At 35.6% G+C, this 15,204-nt stretch overlaps 1 protein-coding gene across 7 annotated transcripts in view; it reads left to right on the top strand.

Annotated features, from left to right (window-relative positions):
* LRRIQ1 (leucine rich repeats and IQ motif containing 1) overlaps positions 1-15,204 on the top strand; it is a 232,695-nt gene that overhangs the window by 60,396 nt on the left and 157,095 nt on the right. For all 7 annotated transcript variants that reach the window (XR_014845500.1, XM_021092795.2, XM_021092790.2 and 4 more), the window contains exons 8-10: positions 1,748-3,388; positions 9,707-9,859; positions 11,767-11,917. Coding sequence is in view for 6 of the 7 variants with exons in the window: in XM_021092795.2 (XP_020948454.2) it covers positions 1,748-3,388; positions 9,707-9,859; positions 11,767-11,917 (1,945 nt within the window). In the remaining variant the exon portion in view is untranslated. The remainder of the gene's footprint in view (positions 1-1,747; positions 3,389-9,706; positions 9,860-11,766; positions 11,918-15,204) is intronic.

The following is a 15,204-nucleotide window of genomic DNA, read 5'->3' as shown; positions in this document are numbered from 1 at the left end:
AAATAGTTTGCTTTTAAAACTGAAGGATTAGTTTTCTTGGATAAAGAATCCAAGTTTATTGCCATTTAGTTTTCATAATTTATTTATTTATTTATTTATTTATTTTTAGGGCCACACTCCCTGCACATGGAGGTTCGCAGGCTAGAAGTTGAACTGGAGCTGTAGCTGCCAGCCTATGCCACAGCCACAGCAACTCAGGATCAGAGCCACATCTTCGACCTACACCACAGCTCACGGCAATGCTGCATCCTTAACCAGGAGCGAGACCAGGGATCGAACCTGCATCCTCAAGGATACTAGTCAGGTTCACTAACCACTGAGTAACAACGGGAACTCTCTAGTTTTAATAATATAAAGATATAACTCCATTGCATATTTATTTATTTTTGCACATGCTGTCTTTGATAGCAGTTTTGATACTCATTCATTACATTCTTTTGAGGCTTTAGGATTTTTACACTTTTTACACTCACTTTCATCCACACATATTTGCTGCTTTTCTACTGTGTACCAGGCACTTTAAGTACACAAGGTACAGTGGTAAATAAAACTGAAAACAATCCTTGCCTTCACAGAGCTTACATTCCTTAAGGTTCTGGAATATTGCCAGCATCTGTATGAGTATACTGTTTTGCGTGTGTGTTGTGGGGAGGGGAGTTAACTCAGCTTTTTATCTTAGAGCCTTTTTGTTTGTTTAGAAAACGTATTTTTCTATTATTCTCTTCCCTTCATTTTTTTTCTCAGTTCTTTATTTTAAAACTCCTCTTAGTGTATGTTGAGGTTACTATGTTGAGCCTCTTTACACCTGAACTTCTCTGTCACGTATTTAATAGTTTTGTCATTTTATGTTGTTTTGGGAAACACCTCATTTTGAAGTTTTTCTTTAGCGTATCAGCTGTTCAGCCATTTTATCTTGATTTTTTTTTTGTTTGAATGAGTCGTATCGTTTTATTGGAGCACTTGCATTTCATTTTTATATGAGATTATTCTTTTTGAAACACTTTTTCTTAAGAAACTAATTTTTACTTAGTTTAAATAGCTCTCTTCTCGGAAATTGGTTCTTTCTTCTGCTTATTGAAGTATTTTCATCGCTTCACCTTCTTTGTGTTAGTTTTTCTCCAATATTTGCTGAATTTTGTTCATCTGTTTCCTTTTTTTTTTTTTTTAGGGCTTCCGTGACAGTGATATTTTCCCACCTACCTTCAGGTTATCTCACTTAATGCAGTGTATGTTGATCAACTCTCTTAGGAGTTGAGAAAGGTTAGAATGTGTCACTAGGCTTATGTGTGTGAGGTGTATTACCTCATCTTCCTGGTATCATAAGTCACACAGTAGTTATCACTTTCTGCAGTATCAGTACTAGCCCTGGGAATCTCCCTTATCAGAACTCCCATCTTAGAAACTGTGAAGTACTCTTTTCCTACACAGATTTTATCTTGTGGCTTTTTTGGCTTTTTCTCTGTGTCGTTCTGATTTCATGTTCTTTGTTTCTTCAAGGAATTTCTCAATTTGTATCTGGGTGGTTTAGTATATTATTAGAGTATCAACTTACTGACTTGAGAGACGTGCCTAAATATTTAAAAAGTTAATATAATCTTGAAAATAAATTATAGTTTCTCTAAGGGAATTTTATAGTAGCTGTATTATGACTCCAGTTTTAGTATTTGTTTTCAATCTATATTTTAGATCATACTTTAGTTAACATTGCACATCTATTTTTATGCTATTATTTCTTACTTTATTTTAGGAGTTTATTAGAACCTTGCATATTCAAATGGAAGAAGAAAGAACAAGATATAAAGACCTACAGGAAAAAGAAAAAATGCGTTTGTTAAAACTGCAGCATAATGCAGCTGTAAAAATTCAAGCTAAATATAAAGCACTTGTGGCCTACAGAAAATATAGCCCAATCATAAAGGAACAAATAGAAAGTAAGAAAAGGAAAGCACAAGAATGGAAGGAAAGGGAAGCAAAAATACGACAGATGGAAGAAGAAAAACTAAAGAGACTGGAGGAGAAACGAAGGATAGAAGAAGAGATAAAAAAGCAGCAGCAAGAGGAAAGGAAAAGGAGAGAGAAAGAATATGAAGAAAAAAAGAATATCTTGAGACAAGAAAGAGAGCAACTACTCAACAAGGAAAAATTGAGATTAAGAGAAGATGCAAGAAAACAACTAATAATAAGTAGAGCATTAAAGAAGGGAGAACATAATGCCAAACACTTACCTGTCAAAGATGCATCAAGGAATAAAGAGGATGCAGACAAAAGGCTAGGGGTTGAAAAGTCAAGGCAGTGGGAAGATGTTCCCCCTTGGCTCGTTGAAGAATCAAATAAGACAGAAAATGTAGATGCCCAGCTTGTATTGAAAGAACCAACACAAGTTCTATTAAAAGAGTCTGGATCACACCAGACAAGTTTGGCAGAATTTAAAATGGAAGAAAAAAATGAAAACCTAGGAAAACAGTGTTCAGAAGAATTGGTCAAGCAAGCAAGAGATTATGAAAATGCAAACCAGAAAACTCAATTGGAAAACCCAGATCGAAAAGAAAGTGTGAAAGAAGAGTTTCAGCTACAAGAATTAAAGTCTCAAGCCCAAGAAGAGGATGTCATGAAACCTGCCATAAATAAGACTATGAGACAAGAAACCCAAATAATAGTATTAGGATATAATCAAGAAGTTAATGACGTACAAAACAATGAAGCCCCAAAAGTAATCAGTGATCATCAACAGAATGAGATACAAAAAGTAGAAAAAAAGATATCAGAACAGAACGGAAAACTGTATGAAGAGAATAACATGAAGGGGATTTCAGTGGTTTCAGTGAAAGAAAACCTACTACCACTAAAATTAGAAAAGTCTGAAGGTAGAGGGGAAATTGTAATACTGCAAGAAAAAGAAATTGATTTAAAACCTGAAAAAACTGAGGAGGACTCAAAAGGCAGTGCTCTGAATGGTGACTTGGTTTGTAATATCAGTGACGCCATGATAAATGCAGAAGGCAAAATAAACAAGCAAAATTATATTTTAGGTAAACATGCTCCTTGCGAAGATTTGGGAGGCGCTAATGGAAAAAACTCTTTGGTTTTTAAAGAAGTGAACTCACTGAAGTCTCAGATGAGAGAGATTCCAGAAGAATGTTGTGACCATAGGGTGAAATGTAGAGATACAGTGACCAGCTCTGTTCCAGGGTCAGCACTTCTGTCTTCTCTTGAAGAAAAGCGGCTAGCATGGATAAAATCATTTAAACCTTGGTTTGAAATTTTCAATCAAAATCAACAAAAGAAAATTGTGAGAAGAAAGAGGCTTGTAAAACGCCCAGTCAGTGCGATGCCCCCTTTGAATACGCTAGAAATTCTTCGCTGTGGCCCTTGGAATACTTTACAGCAGGTATTTTTATAATACTTTTTTTCATATTGAATTTTAATCGGTTCTTACAAATCTTAATAAAAGGCATATTTAATTTTAAAAATTATAGCTAATTATAGTGGGTGTACAGTATGTACATTATAAGTGTATAATACAGGGATTCAATTTTTAGGGGTTTACTCCATTTACAGTTATAAAATATTGGTTATATTCCCTGTCTTGCATAATATATCCTTGTAGCTTACTTTACACATAATATTTTTTATATATTTTACTTCTTATTCGCCTGTCCCTATGTTGCCCTGTCCCCTTTTCCTCACCCCACTGGTAACTACCAGTTTTCTCTCTATATCTGTGAGTCTGCTTCTTTTTTATATCTAAGAATTCTGTCTCTAAATCAATGGAGTTTGCCAATGAAGTATTTCTTCTATTTGAGAGTGGTTTTATTTAAAACATCTCAGTTAAAATTATTCAGAGCATCTTCTCCCTCAGCTCACTGTGAAGCACTTTGGTTCATATCTTGAAACCTGTGTTCAAGGGCCCTATAGCCATTATTAAGCTTCCAAGAGGAGGCCTGTAGAAATGTAGAGGTGAATTAGAGTAGGAAACTCCTCGCTTGATACTCAGTTGGGAGTTGGTTTGCTTTCGTCCTGGGCAACAGTACCACCTGGTGGCTCCTTTCAGAATGAAGTGGCTTTCCCTGGGTTGAATCTGTAAACCCTTCAGTTTGCTGTGAAGGAAGGGCTTACAACCATGGAAGACTCTAGACTTTCTATATAGAAGCAGAATTACTTAGTCACATGCTGAATATATGTGGTAAATATATGCCTGAAACTTTAAGTAGTTGTCACCAAATGAGAAAAATTTTCTATGTCTATGGAAACATAGTTTCAATTAAAATTAAGATGGAACTTAACATGTATAGGAAACAGGAAAGAATATTTCAAAATAGTGGAAAGGCTTATGATTAACATAGTTTATGATTAAGTCCTGAAATTCTAATGATTCAATAAGGTTTATTTAGTTTCTTGATATAGACAGATGATTATAGTTTATGATTAAGTCCTGAAATTCGAATGATTCAATAAGGTTTATTTAGCTTCTTGATATAGACAGATGCGTAGAAGAGGAAATAGTCATATTAACATGTCTGCATAATTTGATTCATTCACTCGATAAATATTCATCTGCCCAACATGATTGATCCATGTTTATTGTTCGGTTAAAGGGACAGGAACGCACGCCTGTCTTTGCCCTTAGGGAGCAGACTTTGTTGGATTAAAAGGCGTTAAATAAACACACAGATTTAGTTTACATTACTACATTACTACACATCTTGATATTTCCTATAAGATTTCAGGGTATTATATGAGAGGATAATAAGACAGTGGGATTTAAGAGATCTCTGGTATGTGAAAGGGCATTAAAGGAACGAGAACGACTTGGCAGTGTATTCTTTTTCCTAGGCAATGTATTTTTAATATCCATTAGACCTGTGGAGCTATATATAGAATCTCTTAGTAGCTCTTCTGTTACATTTTTTTCTTTGGATGTTATCTCTGGAATCATCCTTTTTCTACTTTACCTAAGATGATGTTGCAGGCTTTTAAAATGGATGACATTAGATACTGTTTAATGTTATTTAATTTTCCTCGTGAGTCTCTATTTGGGCTAGGCGTGAGTCACCGATTTTTGCCTATAGTGTTTGTTTCAGAAGTTAGAGAAACCAGGAGTGTTCCTCTCTTTTGCTGTGGGTCTCTGTCCTGTCCAATGAGAAGAGCATCGAGGACGTTAAAACGTGTGAACCTCTTCCTTGCTGTTTCTGCAGCCCACTCTGTTCCTTCTGTGGAACTCTTGTCGATTTATATAAAAGGAGGATTTACCTTTCCTTATACTTCTTAGAGCGAGACCTTGCAAGCTGCAATGTGTATGCAGATCCCCTGGGAGTTTGTTAAAATATTGATTCTGATTCATTAGGCCTGGTGATCAGCCCCAATGAACTGCATGTTTACAGTGCCCATGGGGATGCTGCTGGTACTGGTTCATAGTCTAGTTTGAGTGGCAATGTTCAATGTAGGCCATATCATCCTCTGACCACTACTCAAACAACTGTTTCTCAAACATTTAATTTTTTTCTTTGAAGCATCAAATATACAGTATAAAGATGAAAAATACATGTGAATGTGCCATATAAATGCTGAGGTGTTATAAAAGCCATCTTATAATGATTCTGTTTAATAGTTTATTGTAGTATCATCTTTCACCACTGCTACTAACCCATGAACTCACTCTCCTACATTGATTTTCTAATCTCTTAGCTTCACGTCTTTGTCCTGTGTGCCATCTTTGTTAAGTCTTTCTGGAGTGGACTTTTAGAAAAGTTTACTCTTAGGGAATTTCACCCAGTTAATCAATCCATTCTTCTTATGTTTCTCTCTCACTTTGAGCCTTCAGGACATGATCCAGGGCTGCCTCTTGTCCATACTTTTTTATGAATTGCCGGACAAGTAGTGGTTTTATTACTGGACTGTGAGATGGATGAGTAGAAAGATGGATAAATGGATGGAAAAATAAGTCCAACTGAATGTTAATCTTATCTCCATATTATTATTAACTTCACAATTTAGACAAGGTGTATTGGTTAAAAAAGAAATTAATATAAAATTGATTGTAATTTAATAAAGTCCTAACAAGCCCTGTATCAAGTAAGATTAGTCTTCTAATTGTATTTCTGCCGTTTACTGGCTGTGTCCCCTTGTGCAAGGTACTTGACCTTTTTCTTTCTGAGCCTCATTTTTGTCTTCTATAAACTGGGAAAAGCAATACCTACTTTATAAGACTGTTGAGTTTTAAAATACAATGTTAAGAATCTGGCCTTGGGGTCCTAACATATATAATAGTCACTGTCAAATGTGGATCTCGAGCATCTGAAGAGAAAGGCAAATGGAGTTTTGAGGGCTCCTTAATAGTTTGTTTCATCAAAAAAATTATAAAGTTGAAAATTCTGGATCACATCCTGAAAGGAAATGTGCGAAGAGCAGTGATTATTGACAACTCACATATTTTTATTTTTCCTAGTTTTAGTGCTTTAATGAATTCAATTTTGTTTTATTTTTGGTATTTTGCTACTAATAGTAACTTGCTTTAAATAACAACCACAAAAAAAGGATACTGTGCCTTTATAACATGGCATGGATGATAACATTGTAGGGGCTTACTAGCTTTTAGATCAGAATGTTTCACTTCATTCAAGGCAAATTGTAGTTAGCTGGAGTTGTGATAGTACATGACTTACGTGAAGTTATATTCTTGTTCATTTAAGCCACTGATTATACCTTAGATTCGTTCTCCTTGCAGCTGATTTTTTAAACATTATTATTGCTTCAGGTTTGATAGATTTGAGATTGTGGCCCTGAACACAAAGCCAAACAGTTACTGTTTTCATTGCTTTTTGTGGTTGCAGTTTGCCATAGATGACTGACACTCTTTGGGTTTAACTCAAGAGTAACTAAAAGTGAACTCTCTAAATAATGACATAGCTATTTTATAGGTCATTTTATATACCAGAACTGTCAGGGATTTGGTAAAATATAGGTGATTAAATGGAAAACTGATTTGTGATCTTTTATCAAAATGTAGTGACTGAGTCATAGGTTCTGTAGGTGGAATAGTTCATTTTTAAGTCCTGATACTTGAAAATATTAATTTTCAACTAATTTTATATTACTTTTTATAAGGGAAAACACTATGACTACTATAAATATTATAGTTTTGTCATAGGGCCAGCATAATTTATTCATTCAGCTATTTAAAAGCGTTTAGCGACCGCCTGTTATGTCAGGTTGCCCTTTTTCAGGCTGACCATACAGTGATGAACACCCGTGAGTACTAATGCTATATTGACCTTAATTTTTAGAGCATAAAGCAGTTTTATTTATGCAATAATTATCATGCGTGCATCAAAAATGATTACTGTAAAAATTTATTTGATTTCGTATGTTTGGAAAAATCCAGAGTGGGGTAGAGAATAAATTTCCATATCATAAGGAAAATTTTCAAATGTGCAATTAAAGGAGGGAGGAAGTCCCATGAAATGCCTTCTATTCAAAAGTGGACACCATTAACAAGGATGCTGCAGCAGCTGTCTCTCCTGCACTATAATTAAATTTAGAGAGGTTGCAACATCATAATAACTAGAACTCAATTGTGTTTATATAGTTGATTGTAAGGATCATATTATTAAATGGGGTAGGAGAGTATACATTTTAAGGTCGAGTAGCGTTGGTTACTATAAAGCTGCACCTGTAAGTTTTTAGTTTTTAAGTCCTCTATTCTACATAGTGTGTTCAGTTTTTTAGTATAGAGCCCGTTTCTAATTACAGAATTTATAGTATCTTTTTGTGCACAGATTAAATGGGCATTATACAACAGTTATCCTGACACAAGTAGAGGAATATTTTTCTTTCTGGAAAATTATAAAAAAGACATTTTTTTTCAGAAGTTGTTTTAGATTATGAATAATTGAGAAATTCCTAAAATAATTATGAAACTAGAAAATTTATTCACCCAAAATTGTAAATAAATCAGTTATTACTTTTGCTACTAAAAGCAAGAAGTAGACTAATCCTTTCTTTCTTTTTTTTTTTTTTTTTTTTTTTTTTTTGTCTTTGGTCTTTTTAGGGCCACACCTGTGGCATATGGAGGTTCCCAGGCTACAGGTCCAATCACAGCTACAGCTGCCAGCCTACACCACAGCCACAGCAATGCCGGATCCTTAACCCGCTTAGTGAGGCCAGGGATCGAACTCGCAACCTCATGGTTCCTAGTCGTATTTGTCTCTTCTGTGCCACCACGGGAACTCCACTAGTCCCTTCTTTTCGCCTCCATGAACATTTGATCTTCCCATTCACTTAAAAAATATGTAAATCTAAAACTTTAATGCTCAGGCAATGTTTCACAGGAAGAAGAGTTACTGCACTTAAGAATTTTATACTTTTTCTGGCTTTTTCTGAAGAAATAATGCTTTTAGTTTCAATAGAACGTTTTTTTCCCCTTTTTCGGCTGTACCTAAGGCATTATGGAGTTCCCTGGCCAGGGATTGAATCTGAGCTGCAGCTGCGACCTGTGCTGCAGGGGCTGCAGCCCTGGATCATTAAGCCACTGTGCCACAGCAGAAGCTCCTCAATAAGACATTTTCTGAATTTATTTTGAGGATGACATACACTAGACTATTTCTGTAGAGCTAATCATTTAAAAAATTGTTATTCAGTACCCAGGAAACCTGGCTTTAGGATTTGTGATGTGGCAATATGAAAGTATCCTTACTGTAGGGTCATTTGGCTTAATAGTTAGTTCTATGCATGGACTCAATCAGTGTGAAGGACAAACATGTTATTACATCACTACTGTGCCAGTTTTACATAGGCAAGAGCTCTTGAGTTGAATAAGTGGGCTGTTTTTCAGTAATCTCAAAATATTTCTCTCTGACATATTCTTGTATGTCAGACTACTGTAAGGGTAGTCCTTAATATACATACCTTAAAGTTGAATACATTCTTTGATACTGAATTTTCTTTAGTTGAAAAGACTTAAAAAGGGAAATGTTCCTTTGGAGAAAAGCTTTATTAAGATTTACGTCTATAATAATATCTGAGTAGTAAGTGTCGTAAAAGTCTGCTAATAGCTGTTTATGATTTGTTATACCACAGATGCCATATGCTCTTAGTATATGGCATTATTCAGTAGGAAAGAATGGTTCATACCGTTCTAATACAGAAGTCTTGCGATAGGATGTTCTTTGTATGGCATGGTTCAATTTTTATTGCATGTTTCTGCTTAAAGGTCCTGTAATTTCTCTTTTCAAACTTGCTTCTCTTTTGGAAGATAGCTGAGCTCTTCGAATTGAAGCATGGCGGGTTGGATGTAAAATCTAGCCCTTGACTTGTGCCTTCCGTACTATCCAGCTGTCCTAAGATACTGTCACACACAAATCATCAACATTTACACTGTGCAATCCTGAAACTAATGCCAATGAACATGAAAAACAAGGAAAGTGAATTTGGTCAAAAAACAGGGTGTGAACTAATAAATGACTATATTATTATTCCTTCTATGCGTATTACTTTTGAACTCATGAATGATTGCATTATTTTGCCTTTCTATGAAGAGAACAAAAGTGGCAAAATGGCCAGATAACTTAAATGAAACTGAGTTGTTAGTCAATGTGGGTTTCCATATATAGCATTCCTTTTTTTAGGTGAAGTTTCTGCGAGGCTAGTATAGTTTATATTCGTTATACTTAGGTAATGTTATACACTCCAATATTCTTGAATTTTCTAGGTTACAACAATTTCATTTCAAGATTTGCCAGGTTGTAGCCTCTCCACACTGGCAGAGTGTACAAATCTTCAGTGTCTGTCTCTTCAACGCTGTGGATTAACTTCTTTGCACGGCCTGAATAACTGCAAAAAATTGAAGTACATTGATGCACAGGTGTGTCCTCTGATCTATTCAATATTTTATAATAAAATATAAAATTGTGTCATGTGTACATTTAAGAAAAGACAATTTTAAAGAAATATTTACTAAAATAACCTGTAACTCAGGGTCTAAAAAGATCAAGGGCCAAAATTTGTGAGAACCATACATGGAAGATGATTAGGTCGTATGACCTGGGAATTACTTATCTTTATCTGCAGATGATATTATCTTGTTACTTTTTGATGTGTAACAAATGACCACATTACCTAGTAAATTAAAACCAGCAACCGTTTTATTTGTTCGTGGTTCTGTTGTCCATGAGTTGAGGCTAGGCCTGTGTGGGCATTACATACTGTATTGACTGGGTCTCTTGTGTAATTTGCAGCTGGGGCTGGAATGTCCAAAATGCCTTCTCTTACATGCCTGGTGCCTTGGGAGGCTGGAATTTCAAGCTAAATCTCTCTTTCTGCTGTCTTGGGCATCTTTACAGAGGGAGTGTTCTAAAAAGATAAGCTTCAATATGAAGGGCTTATCAAGCATCTTGCTGGTATCATGCTCACTTCTGTTCTACTGGCTAAGCTTTCAGTTCGTATAGGAGCCTACTGTGTGGATGTGGGAATATTGGATTGTGAGGTTTATTGGGAAGTAACATTCTACCACAGTCTACCCCTGGCTTCTAATAAGTCACATCCTTACTGCATGCAAAAGGCACTCATGTCCCAAAGAGCCCAGAGTCTGATCAATTTATGGCATCAGACTCAGACTTGAAGCACAGAAGCTTCTCGTCATCTAAATCAGATCCAAGTGGAGGTGATCTGTTCAGAGAAAGTTCTTGCAACTCAAAGATCTGTGAGGTTAAATGAAAAGTTGTCTTCCTTCCTCCTCCCTGCCCCCTTCACACCCACACACGTAAGACATGACTTGATGAATTACGAGTCAGTCCCATTCAAAAATGGGAGAAAACAAGAAGCTCATTGCAGTCCCTGGTCCATGGCTAAGAACAACAATCAGCTCCTTAATAAGGACTTAGTTCTGCTCCGTGGGAATGGTTCTCTGTGACTCTTGGGTCTGCCCACAAAGCTTTTAATTCCATTCTCAAGGCATCTTTTCTTTTCCATAAGAAGTGCCCTGTTTCAAAGCTGGTAATTTTTCTCAATCTGTTTCTTTCTTGCGGAAGACTGGGGAGAGGGTAGCTAGAGCTTTCTTTTTATTTTTGGATTATATTCTTTTCAGTTCAAACTGACAGTGCTTCCGCCAATATGACTTTCTTTTCGAACTTTGTGAGTTTCCTATGCTCCTTACGAAGTTTACTCCTTTAGATAGAGGATCTTTTTGAGAGGGATGCTGTGGGACTACACCTTTAAGATTCTTAAAAGCCCGTTTATCTTTCTGAGGTCCTAAAAGAATTACTCTTGCATCCTTGACTTATGATCTTGACACTGAGACCAATATTATGTGTTGCAGAGATATGTGTGTTGAGTAAAAGTATAAATCTTTACATGAGATATATACCTAATTCATGATACTGGTATTCTTTGAGGGAAAAGGTAGCAAAAGGAACCGAAGAGGGGAAACGAGAAAATTTCCACTTTTTTCAGGTTTGGTGTTTTAAAAATAACAATTTTATAACAGCTATGACCAAATGTTCACTCATGTTCATTTAGATTGTCTGAAATATTTTTATATGCTCCTCTGCATTTTCTTTATTTTGAAAGATTATTAGTGAATACAAAATCAGTTTGATTATTTATTTGGTTACTTAATATTTTCATCGAGGTAGAGGACATGCTTATCCTAAAAGTTAGGCATTCACATATTCATTTGGAGACTATATCTCATCTTCCCTCTCTTTGCAAGCTTAAAATGTTTCATTAAAGAGCCATTGAAATAAAACTAATTGCATTTGTTCTTTGTTTTAGGAAAACCGTATTGAGACTATCAGCTGTGAAAATTTGGAACATCTCTGTGCTGTTGTTCTTAATAAAAATCAGCTGACTTCTTTTCATGGTTTGGATGGCTGCACTAACATCCAAAAGCTTGAACTTTCGCATAATAAAATCACTCGAATTGGTGAGAACAACGAAATTTGAATACCTAGACATTTATTTCTCATGTTATATTTTGTTTCATTTATTCTTTTTAAAGAATAGCCTACCGTCACTAAATTGCTTATTATAGTCAAGCCGTACATATTTAATATTTTACCCATATTTATGGAGGAAATACAACTAGTTTTAATGTATATAAGAGGAATATGCTCCCCCTCCTGGCAAATGGGTAGTTGTCAGTAGCTTCTTAAATTAGTGTATTCATTTCCATGGGTTTTCTCCTTATAACCCGTTCTCCTGGGGAGTGTAATATCCCCGTTTGGTGCCATCGTATTTTTATGGCTTTCTGCACTTCTCAGCAGCTGTCATAACTGTTTCCCAGGAAACCTCTTCTTTGCTGGTCTCCTCACCTACACACATCACTTGTACTAACCTTTCCCTCTTTAGATAAGGCTACTAACGCCACGTAAAAGAAAGACTGTATCAGTTTGAATCTCCCGAATCATCTCTGTCTCTCCCATCCATCTGTATATATTGATAGTTGTTTCCATCCTTATTCTTTTAATCCATGTAAGTCAGTGATGAAATGTATTTTATTGTTTAAGGCTAGCCCTTCTATTTTCTGTGAATATACCTATCATTCTCCTCTGGAATCTTCCTCCATCATTTATTACCTGTGTCGTGTCAGATTCTTCCTATTGGCATTCATTTCTTCCATTGCTTCATCTCTCCTTAGGTTTTGCGGAAGTGTTCTGTTTTCACTTCTTACTACCCAATTTCCCTCTTCTACTCGCTGAAATCCAGCTTTGACTCACTTCTATGCATTTCCAGTGTGGTAACTCTAAAATGAAAATCTCATGTTTTTCACTATTTGACTTAAAATTCTGTTTTTTTTTTTTCATTATTTAACTTGTGAGATTCTCAAGAGACTTGATAGAGACTTAGATAATAGTTAAGAATGATCAAGACATGCCAAAAGATCATGAACTGGATAAAAACATTACTCTGGTAATAATTATTAATGGATTAAATTGCTGGATCTCCAAAAGGTACATCTATTCTGTCTTCTCTGTCCTGCAGTCATTAGGAAATGTGATCTGGACTGAAATACTAGGGAGCAGGCTGGGAGTAGCTGGAGGGGTAGAAGTAAGCCTACCTTTGGGTTTAGACTTGGTTCTACTTCGTCCTTCTTGATAGTAGTTTTGTTTTGTTTGCTTATTTTTTTCTTTCTTCTTTTCCTTATTGGAAATTCCAAACATCTACAAAATGAATATGCAGAGATTTCGTATAACCATATTCAACATTTGGTCCATGATTACTGCTTTGTTTCTGATGTTATCTTTTCTTTTTAAAAGCAAACCCCAAATCATAAAATTTATCCTTTCCTACCTCAGGAAATGGATTTTAGTCATATGGCCCTTTCTTAACTACAATGCATTGCGATGCCTAATAAAATTAATAGTGATTCCTTATATCAACTGCTAATTCATAATTCAAATTTCCTTATTTTCTTAAAATTGTCTGGGTTGATTTGAATCGTAACACAAACAATGACCACACATCATATTTACAAAGATGTCTGAAGTCTTTATAGTAGTCCTCCCACTTTTTTTCCTCCATCCCATTGATCTGTTGCAAACCCTGTGCTAATTTGCATATACAGAATCCTGCATTCTAGATTTGTCCCTTAACTTCCTTTTAATGTATTAAAACTGTTTCACTATGTCCATAAATGTTTTGTTTCCTGTAAATGAAAATTAGCTGAAAGTGCTTGGTTAAATAAAACTCAGTCTTTTGGGCAGGTATTTTTCCTGGATGTCGCTCTGTGCTTCATATTACATCAGGAGCCACCCACTGTTTATTTGCTTTCAGTGATGCTACAGCCACTTATTGGGTATAGCTAGTGATAACCTAAACTCTTCCTGATAAAGTTGCCTGCTAACCTTTTATCCAGTGCTTTCATCCATTGATTAATGTGCCCTGAATCAATTAATCCAATGGGGAATACAAAAAATGAGTTTTCTGATTTAAACGTTCCTTCCCTTTTTTTTTTTTTTTTTTTTTTTTTTGTCTTTTTGCCATTTCTAGGACGGCTCCTGTGGCATATGGAGGTTCCCAGCCTAAGGGTCTAATCGGAAATATAGCTGCAGACCTACGCCAGAGCCATAGCAATGCGGGATCGGATCTGCAACCTACACCACAGCTCACGGCAATGCCAGATCCTTAACCCATTAAGCAAGGCCAGGGATCAAACCCGCAACCTCATGGTTCCTAGTCGGATTCATTAACCACTGAACCACGACTGGAACTCTTCCTTCCACATTCTTAAAGCTGGAATCATTTATTTAATAAAAACTATTTGGTTATCTTGGAATAGTTTGTAGAGGAAATATAGGGATAAATGCCTGTCTTTATATTGACAAATTTTTATAGTAAGGTCTTAGTGGCCCTCAGTTACTTGCAGAAGTGCCAAATGAATTTTTTTTTGTTTTATACTTATTTTCTTTTTCTCCCTGCTCTTCTTTCTTAGTATCCTTATGAACTCATAGAATTTTATAATACAGACTATCCCAGGCTCTTCTCTTATTATACTTTTTGATACTCACATTGTCCTGTCCTGTGAATTTGGTTGAAGATATCAAATACTGATATCTCCAATTCAGATTTACTTTTTGAACTCTATAGTTGTGTTTCTTTTCTCTTCCGCTGTAGTCCATGGTTGATTATTTACTATCTATTATAATATCCATAAAATAGTTTCAAAACAACAGTGCCAACATTAGAAGCATTTGGAAGTCTTTAGAAAAAAAACTACACAATTGAGATTTTTTTGCATTTCTTTTGGTCCTTGTACTTCGTCCTCCAAAGTGATGCGCTCACTTGAAGTATTTTATCGTTGTGACTATGTTATCAGTTTGAAATCTCATTAGTTCACTTTTCCCGTTTGGTTCCGTTTTATTTTTGATGTCTAACAGATACGTGTTCCCACAGTCTACATTAAAAAGGGCCTATTCAGAGAGGTGGTGCTTTCATCCTAGTCTCTTCACTCTGTTCTTCCATCTACCTTTATGTACAGACTTTTCTGCATGTATGTGTATAGTAATACATATTTATATGTGATGTGTTTGAAATATGCACATACATAAGAAATATATTTTGTAAGTACTCTTCTTCAAGTGCATGCTCTTTTTTTTTAACAGATGAACTTCATGTGTGAAGTTCATAGTGTCCCTTTCCATGGCTTCATCATATTTGGTTGTGCACCTTGACCAGAGTTTATTCTGCGGGTCCCTGCTTGATGGACAGTGG

This window comes from Sus scrofa, chromosome 5 (genome assembly GCF_054392235.1).
Source record: "Sus scrofa isolate SSC_HxYL_T2T_F1_AM1 chromosome 5, Sscrofa_HxYL_maternal_Yorkshire_Landrace_v2.0, whole genome shotgun sequence".
NCBI lineage: Eukaryota > Metazoa > Chordata > Mammalia > Artiodactyla > Suidae > Sus > Sus scrofa.
The sequence above is the reverse complement of the archived record's forward strand: the minus strand, read 5'-3'. Positions and strand labels throughout refer to the sequence as shown.